Below are 19,587 nucleotides of genomic sequence, written 5' to 3'. Positions count from 1 at the left end.
GACCACTTTTATAGAAATCGATACATATTATAAAATTAATGAAAATTGTGTAAGAAAATTTCATTTGAATGTTTCCTTAACCTTGTCGACCTATGTTAAATGCAAGACTAACACTAGTGTTTATTCAGTATGAAATAACTATACAGAATGCACTATAGTTACTCATTATTGTATCAGATCAGTAGACATATTACCTAAATAATGAAACTGAAAATAGTAAACGAATTTTAACAAACCTGTTTTATTCTATTCGATATGGACTAGTTTGAATACAGGATACCTAACTTTTTGTTTCTAAATTTCATAACATAGGCTATTTTACACTCCAGTTAAACTAATTTGTTCTTGTTAAGCCGAGGATATTGTACTAGAATGTTTGCACTTGTTATCCGAAATATAAGCAAATATAAGTAATAACCTTATATTAGCGAAATAAATAAAAAATGATTCATTTGAGACCAAGAGAAGCAGGAACGTCTGTAGGCAGACGCGTTTTACCAAGCTGAGTAACTAGAAGTATACATATTCCATGTGCATTATTCTACAAACTGTTAAATTGTCACAGGATCTACGTGTGTAATGTAGTTTCATTTAAGATTAATATTTTGAAATAGGCATACAATGAACAAAATATAGTAGTCCAATTATCATTGTAACTGAATTCTAGTCTTCTTAATTTCAGTATGCTAAAGAAGTACATCTCGTTTGATCTTCTATCGTAAAATGCAAAGTTATCAATATGACATACATGTTACGTCTGCATGTCCTAAAATATGGAGATTTCTTGAATATCTAATACACAATTCAACGATTCTGCATGTCATAGCACAGCGAACGTATTACTAGAATTTGCTTCGTATCAATATTCTAACAACGCATATGTATGCATTTTCCATCCACCTATAAAACAGTATTCTGTTCCGCAAATAAAATTGCAAACATGAGTGTGCAATTCAAAAAACTGCAGTCTCAATGCAGTCGTTATGCATGGATCAGTAACTGTTTGACCCACTAGAATACATTTGTTCTCGTTATCAATTTTAGACATACCTTTAGCCAAAGTAATCGACGTAACTTGTCGTGGCTCAACCGGCTGCCCATCCAGGGCAATCAACAAAAGGGGATGAGCGTCGATGGAAATGGTTATTGGACAGACTCCAGCACCACCAGCGTTCGCGATACGAAATCTGTGACGTCGTCCTGGAACAACGGTGAACGTTGTAAGTGGGACGTTGGGTCCGTTTGGCTGACGTCCTCTCCCGTTGATCAGTAGAATCGCTGGTTTCGAGTGTCCTTGAGTGAACGTGATCTCTTCTGTGTGTTGCCACTGGGTCACCAGAACCACGTGGTCCCCGTCGTCGATATCGTACAGAGCACGATGTGGGTCTCTTATGTCTGCTTGTTTGACGATCAACGCACCGAAAATCCCATTAGCGACGTCAGCCCCTAGACATATATCAAATCCAGAATTCACGGGGATGGAAAGGTAATTGGATTTGCTTCTGCTTTGAAAGCAACAGTGACTCCTGGGATTGGAAAACTTTCCTAATATGTACCATGAGAGACAAAAGTGTGCATCTTAACATCTTATTTGAAAACATTGTAGATGATTTTTAGTAGGTGTAATGTGGTAGGTGAGTCTCGTTTCGTCATTTTTTTACAGTTTTTCATGTACAGGATATTAATAATGTAGGATTTTAATTCGATTGGGTAATAACTAAGGAGTTATTACTGAAATTTACAGAGTGATTCGGAACAGGTGGTACAACCCAGATTGTGATTGTATATGAAGAATAAGTTGAAAATATTGAATAAAATTTGTCGATATCGCGGTTTATTTTCCAAAAAATTGGCCTTGGATTTTAGCAAAGTATAAATGTACCAATGGACAATTCCATGTACTTACTTGAAGGTACACAGAGTAAGGAGGGAACTTACAGTCTGTCCAGTGACTGTATCTACTGTGAAATACAATCTTTCCTTTCACTTTCCATATCTCTCGAGCATTTAAAATTATAATATTTGAATACATTGTCACTCAGCTGCAATAAGTTCAAAGTTTTAATTTTCTCTAAAACGATATAACATCAACAAATTTTCGTCTACATATTCAACATATTTTTCATACAAAATTACTGTTTTCCCTATTGCTTCACTGTTTCGTGCACGTCTTTATCTGCGATATTTGAGATTTTGAAACATCTTGTTATCTGCAATGTGTATCTGCAAATTACACAAGTGTAAAAAGGAGATAGAGGCTACAAGTGACTAATAAGAAAACAGTAATACAGAGTCTGAAAAGGGCTTATCCCTTGCAAGAAATGATTCTAGGGATTTGTAGAAAAGAATTGGACTAAGACAAGAGATTTCAGCTGTAGAAGGGGAATGGGAGTTAGGGCAAAGAAATGAGTATTATCAGAGGAAAGAATAGAGAAAAACTAAAGATTAGGAATGATCAAGAAAAGAGGTATGAATTCAGCGAAGGATTAAGGAAAAATTACAAAAACTACACACTGAAGGAGTAATAAATATGACATACAAAATAGTTCAAAGCTACTCTGTGCAACCACTTTATCGATCAGTAGACACAGTATGCTACGTGTCAGTGGATTGATAAATATTAGAATGCACGCAGAAATTAAGACTGTTAGCACTCTAGAGCCCAAAATAACGCAAACAAACCCACTATTCAATATACTGTAATGAAACAGTGATTCTTACCTGCGTGAGCATGCCAAAGATGAGTTCCAGCCGCTGTAGCACGGAATTTGTACTGGAAAGTGGTGTAGCTCGGTATAGGGCACTGAGTGATCAGCGGCACACCATCCATATGAGGTGATTCTATTTGAGATTGACCACGCCAGTGCATCGCGGCAGCTTTACCCGGAAGTCGATTAATCACGTCCACTACCAAGATGTCGTTCTCGCAAACCTATAAAGCAAGAAAGCCTGTCTGGGAACGTTGAAACTATTGGGACACATCTTGTTCATTATAGGAAGTCACAACCAGTTTAAATGCGTTCTTTGGGATTGCGTTATCTGAACATTGCTGACAAGTAACAGCTAAAAGGTTTTTACGTGTTGTAAATGCATGGGTGCATGCATCGTAGAAGAACAACATGTATTGTATAGACAATTATGGTTCTGCTATGCACTGCATCTCACAACTACATAAACAGTTTGAAGAATTTAAATATTAGTATATTGGATTAACTAGATTTGTATGAAATTCAAACGACGGTACGTACAAATTTTGAAATCTTGAATGATTAAAATATTATGAATTAGCTTAATTTAATGTCAATTTTAAAAAACAAAAATTAATTTACAAGAAAATGACACAGCTGACGAAATTGCTATAATTACAATAAGAGTGTTCTGTCACTATCAAGTCTTATTGTTAGTTTTACAATTGGTATGTTATATGTTAGTGGACATCTGACTCGAGATATAAACAAGAATTAAAGGTTGCCTTCTGCAGCTTAGGTACTTATTTTATCCTTGCAATGCATATCTGCGTATCCCTTAACATTTAGGAAACTACATGAAATATTCTCATTGGCAGCTTTATACTCCCTAAACTTTTCAAAACTATCTCGGCGGAAGAAAAGAAAAGAAAAGTTTCATGGAAAAAGGAGAAAAAAAGACAGAAATTTGTGAACTTTCAGAGTGTTCGAAATCTTTTATGCTCAGTGACAACTTATTCAAAATTTAAAGTGCATCTATCGAAAATCTAATAGTAGAATTTCACAAATATTATTTTCTATTATTGTTTATAAATTATTAGTTACTTGTAAAGTTTGACAATGGAATTTCAATATACTTGATAAAGGTACAATAGTGAACAACTTTTAATCTTGTGATCTACTATGTACTATGTATTAAGTCATTTCAGAGAGTAATTACCTATTAATATTATTTTTAGCGAAATATTATCAATTCTTTGCCTTATAATAACCAGTCACATTTGAGATATAAATTACGTTCAAAATATTGAAACACACACTGTTATATTATCAAACGTAGCAATAAAGGAGAAACTGTAGAAGCTTGAAGTAACTAATGACTTGTTCATTTATGTCGTAATAATATTCTGCTTTTATTTAAGTTAACTCTGATGCCTACAATCAAAGGAACATTATCTTCCGTGACGCAAATAACATTTTGTCTTTACCAATTATTGAGCAATCTTCTAACGATCTATTATCTCTTAGTCATTATTCAAACAAGAATAATCTAATGCAAAAAAATAATTTGAAATGCTGTAATTTCTATGCAGAAGCCTAATCTCCTAAAAGTGCATTACTGAGATGACGTAACATTCTTCGTTACTAATATTAGTAGCAAATTCACTGTAATTTGGTGACGTAAATCCGAATTACGATATTAAAAAAACTGCAATGTGCACGTTGCATAATTTTTTTAACACGACGAATAAAGTCACGTTGTATAGATCAAGTTTACTGAGTGGAAAGATCTGTGCTATACACGAACCCTTATCAACTTTTCCATCTGGAAAATTGTATCTAGTAGCTAGACGAATTTGCATTTAGCAACACACGCAATCCTTTCGTTGGGCTGGTATACTTGCATTTCAACGTATCATGTGTTTGATGTTCCATTCGTTTGCTGCGATAAAGTATTATCTTTCTAGCTCAAAGACCAGCGCTGAAGCTACTTAAATTGCGTTTTGAACAAAAGTGAAATACAGAAGCGACTTTAAGAGTATAACCAATCAATTTCAATTTTAAAATATTCCTGTAATATTAAACTATCCTGTTTTTAAAAAACGAGGTTTATTAGCAATAACGTGTGCTATCTTCTTAATATGGATCTGGTTAACGATGTTTGCTATTCTTGTAAAACAAGCTTAAGGTTTACTCTTGAAATAGATTTCATTTTTTACAGTTTCGAGGAAAAGGTTTTGAAAATTGAATGCACTGGTCATCATTAAGATTCCACGTAATGGCAAAAACGTAATGTCAACGTCGATCTAGAGCTCGAGCATGTTCAAAGTGGAATTTGAGGCCCTGTTCTACTTCTGCTTTCACGTAATCACATGTCTTCCATTTCTTGGGGGAAGCAAAAATTAATTATATCAAGACCAAGCGGAAGTGGATCGCACTTATTTGCTGAGGCATCCTCCTATACTGATAATTCAACTTGAATGATTCTATTTTTGAAATAAATGCAATTTACACAATATCTCTAGAATACATTGAAGTATTTATAAAATTGATAGTCTAGTTTAAATAATAGCACAAATAATAATTGATACAGTAATATTACTAAAGTATCTATCTACACATATTAAAGAAATGAAATATTTAATTAATAAGAATAGTATCTTCTTTCATTTACATAACTAAAGTTGTTCAACGTTATATAAAAAAATGATAAAGATCTAAAGTATCTGTTTATATCAATAATTATAATTTTTACAATAAATTCAGTTTTAAAAATTTTGCATTTGAATTATTCATTAATGAATAAGCTCGAATGTTTTTAAATAGCACATTAGCATTTGCATTTTGCTAGTATATATCTCTATTTCGTTCTGAAAGGCTGAATGTATTAAGCAGTTTTAAACCCAGTATAGCTATTATGAAAACAAGTTTCCGCCTTAGCTTTGAATGTGTCCCCCGAGATAATCAGATATAGCAGGATAATATACAGAAGATTCTCTATACTTCCAATATTTTATGTCGGAGAAAGTTTACGTCCGCTAGGAATATTTAATTCAGTTTAATGGACATTACAAGCAGCCAGCAAATTTGTGAACAACTTTCTTTACATGTCATATGTATGTCCTTACAAGCTATACGAAGATTAATGAATATTATCATCTACCTGAAGTAGTTTACGTAACAGGGCGCCTAATCCACACACGGACAAAAATACTTCAAAATAAAAGAGGAATTCAGGAATTTAATTAAATTTCTTACTTCGAAAATTTTGTCTCACATATACATGGACTTAGAAGAATTTGGAATTAATTATATAATTATGCAGGAAACGTTTACTTAAATACGAAATATCAGAGAATAAGTTTAAAATTAATTAAGAAAGTAATTGCCTGTTTAAACTACCGTGTGCTTGTTCCAAGATCACTTTCAAGTTATTGCTTAATAGTTAATTTATTTAATTATGAAGAATTTTTTTTCTTTTTAGTTGGGATAATTAAATAAACGATAATAGAATAATGTAGTATATCAGATAAAATTAAGATAAGTAATAAGATTAATAGAATTAGACAGAAAGCCTTAAAAAATACTGCAAATTCTCTGTCATCGAAACTGCTTTTATCTATAATGTATCAAGTTACAGCAAACAAGAAGGAACAAGCATAGAAGCTTAATATTACACAATATAATACTAATATTTCAACCATATCCAAGTTTTACTCAGGTTACTTTGTGAAAGTTTCACGTACTCATATTCAAACAATTTTATTTAATTAATACTCAGCTCTGTCTCGATCACTCCTTAAATGAGTGATCATTTTCTAATCTAACTCCCAACTCTTTCCACTGTGAAATGTCAGTGTTACCTGAATGGTGGGGCCAGGTAATTGTCGATTAGCCGTCAAGATTCCCCGCCTTTGTCCATCCGCTGACACACAGTGATTAGACAGACACGCTGTCTCGTTCCGCGGACAGTCGCCACATGATCTACGACAAAGAAAAGCGCGCGATGAATTAACGGGAGTGCGATCAAAAGCGTGAACAGGTAATTGGGTAAAGCTACACGAGAGATACACATGATCTCTTCCGCGTTTCTGTCTGCTTAGAAATTGCATAACGGTTGTTGCAACGGAGAACTTACGACTGATGATGCCTATTTAAATAATAAAACATGCTATGGCGCGGTATGGTTGATGTAACTGTTTAGGGTGGTCAGTAAGTTGGTAGAAAAATATTTTGTTGTTGTGTAATTGCGTTTGTAATTAATAGTTTCTTACGATTTTTTACCCTTAGGATGATATAAACTCACTCATGTTTCTTTAATGGAAGAAAATATGGAACTGGGTAATAGAAGAATTGTTATTTGCTGCTTTATAAATATTCTTTTTATCGTAAAAGTATTTTAATTCTTTAATTTTATCTTATTTGTTTAACTAGAAATACTATTTTATTTAAAGTGTTGAATTCAAAGTAGGTATTAAAATTCTAATTCTAACACTATTTTTTTACGCTACGTTGGTTGAACTGTTTTTGCTCGCTTTCAGTTCAATGAATATCGCAGACATCACACGCTGAATTTCTCTTGCAATTATTGCGAATATATGTTGGCCTTTTCTCCTCTTCGATGATAAAATTTCTTCAATTAGCGACTCTCGGATTACTTCTTCGTCGTATTTACAACATTTTATTCGCTACAGAAATTGTACGAGTTAAAAAGTATAAATGAAATTAAACTCCCTATTGATAAAAGAGTGATAGTGTTTCTTTTAATAATTTACTTACAGTCTTCGTAATGAAGGATTATTGCGAAATGAAATGAAAGCAGTGTATTAAGCGTAATATAATTCAAAGCAAATGCAGTGTGTAAGAGGACTTTCTAGGAACTTTTCTAGGAACCTGAAATATTCTAGAAAAAGTGCAATAAACTTCGTGTTAACGAACTTGACAAGAGAAGTTATTTTTTCAAAAATTTATCTTGTAAAACAATTTAAAAGAAAATGAAAACGCTGACTTTTCAGAATTTACACGTATGATACGAAACTTTAAAGATATATATTTTTTTTAAATTCTGATATTCTTTAATAGAATTCTTCGAAGATACTGCAAATTACAAAAAAGCTGAAAGATACGAATATCAGCAATGAACAAGGAAAATGTCTGGTATTTATTTAAACCTTCAGCTTTGATCTTTAACAAAAATTGAATCGTTTCCTGCCCCATACATCCAGTGATTGTTTCTATTACATGTATATAAAATATAAATTGATACGAAAGAAAAATAATTGATGCTCTTACTTGCTCAGCGACTGAAAGACCTCAAGCGTGAGTTTGATTCGGCAAATCATCGGCCAGTCCAGGTGATGACATGGTCTATCACATGAGAGGAATATTTGCTCTGTAAACAAAAAACAAAGAAAATACAATAAATATTAGAAACAAATAATAGCTTTGCAAAATTTTTTTCATTAAATGTTCCAAAATTATTAAAAATAATTCTGGCATCCTTTATCAAACAACAACTTTCTTCAAAATTAATAAAATCAAGTACTTAACCAGAAAAAATTAGGTTTCTATAAGAAAATAATAACGTGAAATATTTACGTATCATATGAAAATATTACCAACATCTTAATTAAGTTTTACAGACATTCTAAGATTAAATTCATTTCAGTATTTAAAGAACAAATTAATTTATGGTCAGGAAAGAAACAGAGTAATTTGCAGATACTTTTATCTCAATGATGTGTCTTTTAATTAGTTACAGTTTATTATTGACTTTCACGATCATCCGTGTTAACATCTCCGATGATTATCTGTAGCTCATAATCCATTTTATTCAAAGTATGTATTATACCTATAATCTAAAGTTCATAGGATAACGTAGCGTGACGTTTCCTGCAAATCAAAGCTATTCATCATTAAAGATAAAAACACACGCGACATTCTTGTAAAATTGTAACCGATAATTCCAATATCTTTTAAGCAGATGTTATCTGTAACAAAAGATTGTTATCTCCAAAAGCTTTCGCCACACCTGAAATAAAAATTGATCACAATATCTTCTCTTTTCAAGAAGCCCTCAGAGAGTCTTATGGCTTTGCACATTTCAGCAAAACAAATCATTTCTAAATGAAAGTTTTAAAATAAAGAAAGTTTCATATTAATAAGAAATATTTCAACCAAACAGCTACAATCGAAAAGCTAGTATAACCGATTCTTAATATTCCGTTAAATCAGTATTTAAAATTTTCGAGCACCAAGCGACATATTTCTCTTAAACGAAAGGAAAGTACTGACCGATATGTTTCTTACATTCTCAATGATGGCTACACCTTCGCTGTATACGTGTACCAAATTTAGTAACGACTGGTATCATTAAGTAGGTTCAGAGTCGTTAAGCATACCAGTTCAAGAAAACCAGTTGCAAGAAAAACAGCTTAGAAGCAGGACGCGCTCTTCAATTTCTACCTCCCCTCGCTACATATTCACGTTTATATATCCTTCAAATTATCACGTTTCAATTTAATGCTTGCAAAGAGTATGAATCTCTAATAACAGATACAGAAAAACGAAGATAAACGTTCTCGAAGGTTAAAACCATAAGACCCTCTCAGCATCGTGCGATGAACTTACTAGGCCTGTAATTATTAACATGCAAGAAGGTCGCCGCAGCCGCAGCCATAAAGACGACCACGAGAAACCGTAGACCGTAGGTGGTTGGCGTCATCGCGGAGTGCGCACCCTTAGAGGACTGCATCGTCAACCCGGTATGTTATGCAACGATAACAGCAGGTGACTGCATTCTCGGCGATCCCTCGGGCCGCGGTGCTCAGAAAATCTCCAAAGCAACGTTCAAGTTGCTCAGATTTCCGAGAACTGTCGCCTAGTGCCTCCTATTTCGCAAACGAGTGTACAGTGATTAAGTGACAGAAGCGGAGTCGAGACGACAGAAATCGGGATTAAGGTGTCGATGATGATTTCATTCTGGGTCGCGTGGGTGATCTCGAAGCGACAGATGACGAATAAATCGATACAGAACCGAGTAAAGACAGTGCAACGACGAGACGGGGTGAAAGTTAGCCCGAAAAAATGCGAAAGGAGTCGCTTGAGCGAAGACGAAAGTCGCAGCTGTTCGACTTTGACTCACTCATTTCTTGAGAAAGAGATTCTGGAAAATGTTATTTGGCTTCTATCGCTTGGAAAAAGTTGTCTAGAACGCTGGAACAGGTCTGGTACCCTTCACTGTTAAGAAAAGCGGCAACAGTTGTGACGTAACAGTAGCACGGACGTAATGATGTTACAGGTTTGCTAATGTAATACCCTGCTGGCGTAACGATTGACCGATTGCGCACTGATTATTCAGGTTCGATGCGAAGAAAGAATGCTGGAGAGTTGGATCTATTAAGTGCCACAGGATGAGGCTACCACTTAAACGAGAGCAGAACTAAGTATCCTGAGCGATCTTCGCGTAATATCAACGCAATTTCTATCCCTCGTCAAATATCAACTCGAAATATCGTCAAATACTCAAACCATCAATGTTTACACATCTATAACGAGAAAAAGCCACTTGGGACAAACTGATTTCCTTGAAGCAACTTTAATGGCATCATTTCCCGAATTCTTTGTTTCCACAATGGTCAGAAAGAAAACGAGCGAGACACCGTGAAATAAAGTGTCTCTGGGAGACACGTGAAGGCCATTCCAACGCGTTCCTGCTCCCGATTAGACGAGGTCATTATCATTACGTAAAATCTTGTATAATCATCGCATGATACACCCTCGTAGCGTGATTTGGTCACGTGTCCCGGCGCGGAATTACAGTTTGTTGGTGTCACGGCATTCAGCGTCAATCCTAATTAACCACGAGATTACTGCACCATTCACACGTTCGCGGTGTCGTCGAATTGAAGACTGTGACACTTTAAGGCCTTGAAGAAGCGAATGGTCGCGGGGGACCACGACTCGGGACGATAAAACTCGAGAGTTTCACGATGAGTTGAGAAACGAGATCAGAGCGACGGCGAAAGCTTCGCGTATCTTCGAGGGACGTTTCGAGTGAAAGTTGCCTGATTATTGGTCGAGATGATCTCGGTTATTATAAAAACACTTAAAGGAACCGTTATATTCGGTAATATTGTGGATTCACTGAGGAGAGATTGAGAAGAGGCTTCGAGAGGAGTGAAACTTGATTTGAGAGATCGAGTGGAAGCGATCGAACCAATGAGGAAATTGCAAGTTTTATCGCATCGCGATTATGCGAACCTGAGGCCAGCACACGAAACTCCCAAGCACCGTGGCACTCTCTACTGAACAACTAAACATGCGGCCGAAATTCGTTGCTGGAACTGGACGAAGGTGTCCTCTCTCCCTTTCCCTTTCTCCTGCTCATTCTTTTCTCGCAGGTCCTCGTAATGGTTTCGGTTCGGTCATCGAAAGTCGAAACGTTTTGATGAACGTAAGGTAGGCGTGAACTGAAAGGAGTGGCGCTTCTTACGTTACTTTTTATTCTGTTGTTTGTCGATCGCTGAGCGGTCTTGGTTAATATCGACACCGTAGTGAAGAAGAAATTAGTAGGTCAGACAATGGCACACGCTATTACCTTCGAGTGAATTTGAATTTTTAATGAAGAGTTTCCGTTTGTGAGTACAAATGTTAAAGTGTCGATGGACAGTGATGGAGACTTAGATATCAATTTTTTTTATTTCGTTGGCTGTGCAAGCTCTTACTGTCCTTGATAGAATGGAACTTTTTGTATTAAAGTTTTTTATTTTTTTTCTCTATTAATATAATTAAATATAATAGCAAAATAAATAATCTTGACTCACGTGAGAAGAGATCCAGAAAAATCACGAATAAACGATTAAACGAGTAAAAAAGAATTGAGTGGAGTAAAATTTGAAGCATCTTCATAAGTTATGTTAAGTATCATCCAGCAAAGATGAGCAAGCTTTTATTTAAACAAGTTAGAAAAATCAATGAAATTATATATTTATTTGAATGATTTTGGAAGGCAAGTAACTGTCATCCAGATGAAGTATTCAGTGAAAAAGGACTATTTTCAGCTCACTATTTTGAATAAACACTTATACTAAATGACTGGAATAATAAAGCAATAACTATGTTTCAGTAATATTACAATAGTCAATTGAGTCAACAATTCGAGTAAATGATGATCAACTAACTCAGTAAATAGATAGACTAGTTTACCAGAAATTGGGAATAATTATTATTGGGATAAAATACTCGACAAACAAAATTTCAATTAAATGATAATCTGTATTAAAGTAGATACATACCTATTAAATATAATTTTAATAATGCTCAACTTTATTACAGAGAAGCAACGTAGAAAATCAAGAGTTGTACCCAACTCTTTTGATATCAATTCAATCAATGAACAAAAAGTTAAACAAGTTTCATTGTGACAGGATATTGAAAATTTCTCTTGTAAAGTTGATTTATAAACATAAAGAACCAACTCAACCAACCATTTCGAAAATGTTGTAGCGTCCTAAATTCTCTAACTTTTCCTTCCAACCAGCTTCTATATGTGCTCCAAACAAAAAGTACTCACAATCCAATTATACGTCAAGATCAGTAGTGAACGTTGACACATTAATTACCTGGCTTTGCTCAATTACCTCTCGAAAAACTCGGGCACATGAACCACTTCGGTTAACCCATTCGTGCCTGCACTTAAATGCACTGAATATTATCTTTCTTTTTAATCCACCATTTTGCATTTCAGTTAGTCTTTATTTTTATGGATTTAATGAAAAAAGGTAAGAATATAAATTTCTATAATTGGAATTTATTATTGTTGGTACTGGAGAAGAAAGTTGATAATGTGCAACTTTTTCAACACTGAGCAGTAAAATAATTCAATTAAATGTTACCTTAATTTAGCTCTTGTGGATTTCTCTTTTGTATGTAGTATATTAATAATATAGGTATGACACGGATATGTATAATACAGGATGTTACAAAAATAGGTAGCCAAACTTTGATAACACATTCTACACCTCCTAAGGATGAAAAAAGATCATATAAACATAGGTGCGGAAAGTCTTCGTTTTTAAGGTACAAACGTTTTTTGTTTCTAACAAAATACTTAAAAAATTTGTAATTTACTGTAATTTCCATGTCACCATTTTTTCTTCTACGCTGAAAAATTTTGATTAACTCACTAAAAACACAAATGATTCTCCTATTATAAAAACTACCTTCACGAAAGCAGACAATTGATATGATAATACTCCAAATTTAATCTAAACTTGGTACGCTAAGAACTACTAAAAAGGAGGACACGACGGGGTTGAAGCTTGCCCAGTGCCCGCGCTGCGAGAGTTAAAAATAAACCGCAGCTTGAAAGGGAAAGGAAATAGAACCCTGAATAACCAAGTGTCTCTACACCAGCAACATTTCCTCAGTCCACAAACAATACATCGAAACCCCCCACAAAGTGAATGTAAGGCGACAAGTCGATAGACTAGACACAGAGATTGACTTCCGCATTTCATAAACTTGATCAATGCCCTGTCGCTATTGACCCTTTCCATCCAATGGAATTAATCACCACGGGTGAAACTCGAAAGCAAACAAAAGGAAGGAACAGGCTATCTTAGACGAGAAGAAATGATAATTTCACTGCACCGATAACTGCTCCACGCAAACACCCAAGACGATCCTGGCCAGGACACTGTCGCGGTTCTCGCTAACGACTGACGAGTAGTTTTGACCGAAATTTCGTTGCCAAATCCAGCGGTAACCTTTCCCTCTCTTTCAATGACGAATCCTCCCTCTCTTCCGCTCCGTTGCATCTCGCGTCCAGCTTCCGTTTACCAGCAAGGACCCGCTTGAGACAGCGACCGGTTCCGCTGAGAATCGTCGCGACACCCTCCCTATTTGAACAGACTCGCTGGTAAAACAGTGGCCTGGAATATGTGTCAGAGACGGCGAAACGGCGAGTGAAAGTTGCCTGGAGGGTTCTTACACGCCCGTGTATGCCTCGACTCTGGACTCCGTTCCGTTTGGCAGGAGGCTGCACGCATACTTTCATCTTTCTACTGCGTTCCTCTCTTTCTCTTTGCTCGCCTTTCTCCGTCTGGACTTTATCTTCAGCCTTCGCCGATGAGCCGCGGTCAAGAGGATTTCACTTTCGCTGAGGCACCCAGAGACTCTGACTGGGAAACCAGTGCCGTTCTATGTGTTCGGCGCCTTTCTTGCTGATTAAACGGTGACGCTTTCTATCTGTTACAGAGGTCCATTCAACTAGGGTATAATCCTGTAATTGAGGATTACAGACTCGTCCAGACAAGTGAGAGTCTGGTAGCTATTCTAATGTACGTTATGAGGTAAATGGACAAATGAGTCTGGTGAAGCTTAGTCATATCTGAATGATGTCTGGTTTGATCAAACTTTTCATTCTCATGACTCTGAGGTGCACTGCTGAGTATTTTTGACTCCTATTTTTGATAATATAGGTGAATATGTGGTTTTGAATAAAATTAGTATTTAGTAGAAGATAGATTAGACTGAAAGTGCTAGCTAGTATTCTATTGCTTACATTTTGAAGTATAGGATAACCTCGATTGCTATAATAAAATGGGGTTGAAAATGTGTGCATTTATTGAGGTATGCTTAAATGTCGAAATTTTGCATTGAAAGGTATTAGACTCTATAAGTTTCCACGTTTTAAAAATTTTAAATTATGTTTGCAGTTATACCTATACACATAATTGTCAGATATATTTTCTACATATAGTACTATGTATTTAGTATGTATGTGCCTGGCCTGCAAACCAGAGTAATCAAATCTTTCATTATCTAGTAAAAAAAAATTCAAAAATTGACACTTATAGATGCTTATGTGAATTAAAAAGTTAAATAAAGCTTCCAAGTTATAAGGATTAGCTTTCACAATAAATCGTGGATCTTTTTATCTCAATATAATGAATAAAATTAAACAGGTAATGAAACATAATCTGAAATTTATTGATCATAACATTTTCATGAAGTAAAACAAATTACAAATAAATAATCCAATAATTTAAGTGTTTTTAGGACTGCAACTTTAAAAGTAGATACTATAAGTAAATTCAAGGTTTAGATAATTAAAGTATGGTTCAATTCTTTTTTAAAACCTGAAAAATTGCGGGAATATTTCTTTCCCAGGGTTGTAACAAGAACCTGCTGATACCATTAGAAGTCTTACATCGTTACTAACGAAATCACTTATATAGTAGACACTACTTGTCTGCTTATAAACCACATAGCAAGTTAGAACATAATAATAACATAGACCTCAAGCTGATGTTACCATCAAAAACGATTATTTGCACAATCTCACATTACCACAATAAATTAATCCTCGTAAATGCATTTTCATGCTATGTAATACAAATCAATTAAAGCAAATTATATTGCGAAAATGAATTCTACCTGCCACTAACATTTTTAGAATTTTTAAACAAATTTTTCAGTAGTTTAAACTAATTATTAATAATCAATATTTCTCATAAAATTTCCTTACTAAGTCTAAAGACATCTCTCAGATTAATTAAATTTTATCTTAGAAATCTAACCCCCTAAGAACTTTCCCTCGTAAACACGAGTCAGGAAGAGAAATATGACAAAACTTCACGCGCATGGACACAAGAATTGAGTGAACATGGGATCAGCGATTTCCTTCTTACTTCGCAGTGTCTGATTTCTGAACGTAGAAAGCCATATCGATGAAGCGCAAAACGGAAGGTGTCTAGATTAACGATACGTTGTTTGCGCATATTAAATTCCACCGTGACGCTGAACGTCTCTTTTAATTAATTCCTACCGAACGAAAGCGGTTTTGTTTGCGACTAAATTATCAAAAGTACACCCAGATATTCACGCGTGTGTATGTACGTCAGCATATTCGACATGAATACTGTAGGTAGAACGTCTAGCCGCTTTCACTTTTATCTGGAGGGGTGGCTTGTAGTTCGTAGCTTATCGTTCCTCAAACTTCTTATCTATGCGATTTCCAAGCGTGGTTTACGCAGTTAATAATATTTGTTAATAGTGACTGAGCGATGGTAGTATTTTTACGTAATAGTTATAGTCATATAGTAACACTCATCGTGTGTGAGTAGTATTAATGAATTGAGTCTGAGCGTTTAAAAAGTGTATAATGATGTTTCGTAGTGATGAAAAGTATTAGTGATTAAAATGGCTAATTGCACATCTGATGGGAACACGTAAGAGCAATCAAATGTAAGCTTTGTTTTGAATGACACTGATAATGACATCTAATTGAATATATGTATCAACGAACAGTTTCTAAGGACCCTTAAAACATTTTTTAAGGGACTTCATTTTATATCTATATGTCCTTACAAAAATTTCAAGATTAAGAGTATCTTTCATAAAAAATTTAAATGAAAACTAAAAGCTAAGTTTTTATTTTTATTAAAAGATAAATATGTTTATAAAATAGATTATCCTACATTTTGATTAAAGAATATTAATATTCGAAGAATATATTTTTTAAACGATAAATTATCTCGAACTCAAATGATTTATCCAATGACAGAAGATTCAAGAAACTCTGAAAATAAATTAAAAAATGAAATCTTCAATAATATTATTAGTAGAAGACCTTAGTAATCCTCTAAAATATAAGAATATATATAACGTAATACTATATGTAATACTATATTTATTTATAGTATTTGTGGTTTTGTATTTTCATTAAAAACCTCTTTGAAGAATAAACATAAAAATTTCTTCGAAGAAACTTTTCTTCTTTTATGATTATAAAAAAATTAAATTTCAAAGAAAGTGAAATGAAACATGTAGTTTCACTGTTTAAAATAACAACTAAAAATTGTGGACAAATATTATTAAGACTGAAAATTTTTTGAATCTAAGAAGAAATTCAACTTATCTTTTTCATCTGAAGGAATGAAAGCAGTGAAAGAGCCTCAGCTCGTTAAGTCAAAGACAATATTTTAAGCAAACATTATACAGTTTGATTGCCCACAAATGTCTTTCGTCCAAGAAAAACTGTTTGCAATAAAAAAGGCACTTTCTTCTTCATCGAATTACACAATTTCTAACGAATCACTTTCCTTGATGTATTTGAAACTGGTTTCTGCGAACTCGACCATTCTTCTAATTGTTTTCTCCGAAAAAGCATACTCCATAAAAATATTTCCTGAACGATAAGAACTATTTGTCACTGAACACTAAAACTTTCTTAGCTAGTTACGCAACAGTTCGATCGTTTGAATTTCTAAGTAGATGCCTGACAGAGCAGTTGAACTTTAAGATGCAGTTGAACGAGTCTTTAACTTTCCTTGATCTTGAGAGATGCACAGCATCGTCCAAAGGTGAAAGCGAAATAATTACAGAATCACGATTTCACGTGGGCATAAATGAGACAGCGACGAAAAAGACACTGAAACTCGTAAATATCGTTTAATGAGTCAGAAACTCGGAACTAAAACTCGTAACACAAACGGAGTCGGAGGTAGAACCGGAAGTAAGTTGGAATGTCGTATTTCCATCCATGGACAACTTGTATATACAACATAGTTGGGTGTGTTCCTTGTCTGGAATTTAGTAATATTTCCATTGAATTGTCAAATTTCTATAATGTGTAAAACTTCTGAAATTTTCTTGACATTTACGAAGTAAATATTTCATTAAAGACGGAAACATGTTATTGCGTTTTCACATGAAATAGTGTTAGTCTACTTTCAAATCACTTGATAAGAGTATTATTACCACTTCATTATGTTTAATCGCTATAAACTCAGAAGTATGTGACAAGCTAATGAGTAAAGATTGATTTTTAAAACTAATTCAAGTATTTGCTACTCATATCTGAATTTTCCCCTAAATGAAATATAAGTGAGAATTCATGAAAGCAGAATTTAACATAAAATATTGGAATAATTCCAAGTTTCCATGAAAATAGTAAAACATAGCGAGAGAATATTGCATAGGACGTTTAATGACTCGATGTTACATGGAGACCAGTTCATGTATTCCTTATTTTCCATTTAAAATATTGATTGATAGAAAAATTGCACAGAAAAAATAATTTGAAGTACTGCAATGGTATAATAAAACAGACTGACGCTCAAGCTAAAATGTCATAGGGTAAATCTGCATACTGAGAAAGATAGATAAAGAATGTTCCATAAATACGCTATGCGTATAAGCTATAAGGTACTGGATGATATGGTACTGATGTACTATAAGTATTTCTAAATTTGATTAATAAGGAATTCCTTTTTTATTCTTTAAATTTCTTAATAAAATAATTGTGTAATTAACAAAAATACAATTTTTTCATATGGCTTTACAGAACCCAACAAATTATTGATTTTCTTCTCAATAAATTTTATGTTAAAAATAATTTTTATAATACTGATTGACAAATATTTCTGTGTTGAAAAATTAAATCTCATAGGCAAGGAAGTTTCAAGAGAACCACAACATAATGTTACCTAGAGTCTCTGGCATGTACTACTTAGGTTCATATAGCAGACATTTTAGAATGATTAATTGCTTGATATAGTATTCCTGCTCGCTTGAGGGAAATAAGTGATATAATAGTAAATTCATCAAGAAAGTGTGACCTGAATTCTCATTAAGTGATATGACGCAACCTCAGTCTGTACCTTATAACTCATTTCACTAGTTTCGATGTTTCATGATATTACATGAATACACGAAACATGATAAAAACGTATTTTCACTGTAAAGCTACGTTTTCACGTGGTAGAAAGTCATGGATCTAACTGCGTGACCACATAGTCGTAAAAGAAAAATAAATCTAAATGGGTTTATATATTTGAAACGCTATCATCAATTAGCCATAAATAACCGTAGATCATTCCATTACACTTTTATCTTTATGGCTTAAAAGACTGCTACGTATTGACTTCAGTAGCAGACGACATTGCAAGAAGAGCAAAGTGGAGACAAGTAAAGATCATAACTGCCAAGGCATTTCTTAATGACAGATAATATCGGCAACTTAAAGAGAAATTAAATTCTCCTACAGCAGGTTTCGATGCGAGAGTACAGCTTGCCCCTAAAATATGCTTTCGCTGGATTCATTTTCTCTTAATTCTGTTACTTTCTAACTTCATTATTTCTACAAACACGCGAATGACTGAATATCGCTTTACTTAACGCCTTGTTATTTACCGACGAATTTTCTGATAATCTGTAGATTAATATACTTTCAATATCGCGGGAAATGTATCTTAAAAAAGTTAGTAGTTACAGAAATCTCTGCAAATATGATAATGAAACAGAACGTAGGCACAGCATTCGTTCTGAACTTCACGATGATGTTAAAGACCTTCGTGAGATGTGTAGAGCAAATTTTCTTCGCGCAAGACTTCTAAATATCGACACCTATGTATGTTGATCCAAAAAGAGAAATAAGCATTTAGCAGACCGTAACGAGACCAACGAGGGAAAGATATAATTGTAATGCTAAATGATGTTTGATCATAAGACAGAAAGATACAGTTCAAAACGAATCTCGTGCTTATAACGGTTCCTGCATTTCTCTCATGGCAGTATGTATTGCTGCACACGGATGAAGATCTGCAGAGATCGGCAAAAGGTGTGCAGACAGATTGAGACGAGGCCGTTCACCGCTTCAGCTTCAACGCAGAATCCTAGCGATATTGCTGTCTAGAATTTCTCTGCATAAAGTGCTTATACTGACGGGAATTAACTATGGATTATTCATTTTTTTACTTGTGTTACTTTTAGTGTAACAATGGAATCCATTGACTTTGATCAATATTTTATATTACATTGATGAAGTATTTTAATAGTAGTTGATCTGTTCCATATATTTGGTTAAGGAATTAAAACTAAAACTTAATTATTA

General features: G+C 34.2%; 1 protein-coding gene across 3 annotated transcripts in view; it reads right to left on the bottom strand.

Moving 5' to 3' along the window:
- LOC143177996 (uncharacterized) overlaps nucleotides 1-19,587 on the bottom strand; it is a 29,679-nt gene that overhangs the window by 5,460 nt on the left and 4,632 nt on the right. The window contains exons 1-6 of one of the 3 annotated variants that reach the window (XM_076376379.1): nucleotides 13,341-13,392; nucleotides 9,318-9,577; nucleotides 7,980-8,079; nucleotides 6,551-6,671; nucleotides 2,722-2,932; nucleotides 1,051-1,446 (exon numbers count right to left, since the gene is read on the bottom strand). In XM_076376379.1, coding sequence (XP_076232494.1) covers nucleotides 1,051-1,446; nucleotides 2,722-2,932; nucleotides 6,551-6,671; nucleotides 7,980-8,079; nucleotides 9,318-9,441 — 952 coding nt within the window. In that variant the 5' untranslated portion in view covers nucleotides 9,442-9,577; nucleotides 13,341-13,392. Of the gene's footprint in view, nucleotides 1-1,050; nucleotides 1,447-2,721; nucleotides 2,933-6,550; nucleotides 6,672-7,979; nucleotides 8,080-9,317; nucleotides 9,578-9,831; nucleotides 9,925-13,340; nucleotides 13,393-19,587 lie in introns of those variants that run through there. The other 2 variants (XM_076376394.1, XM_076376387.1) reach the window with 2 other exon arrangements.

Source organism: Calliopsis andreniformis, chromosome 1 (assembly GCF_051401765.1).
Source record: "Calliopsis andreniformis isolate RMS-2024a chromosome 1, iyCalAndr_principal, whole genome shotgun sequence".
Lineage (NCBI taxonomy): Eukaryota > Metazoa > Arthropoda > Insecta > Hymenoptera > Andrenidae > Calliopsis > Calliopsis andreniformis.
The sequence above is the reverse complement of the archived record's forward strand: the minus strand, read 5'-3'. Positions and strand labels throughout refer to the sequence as shown.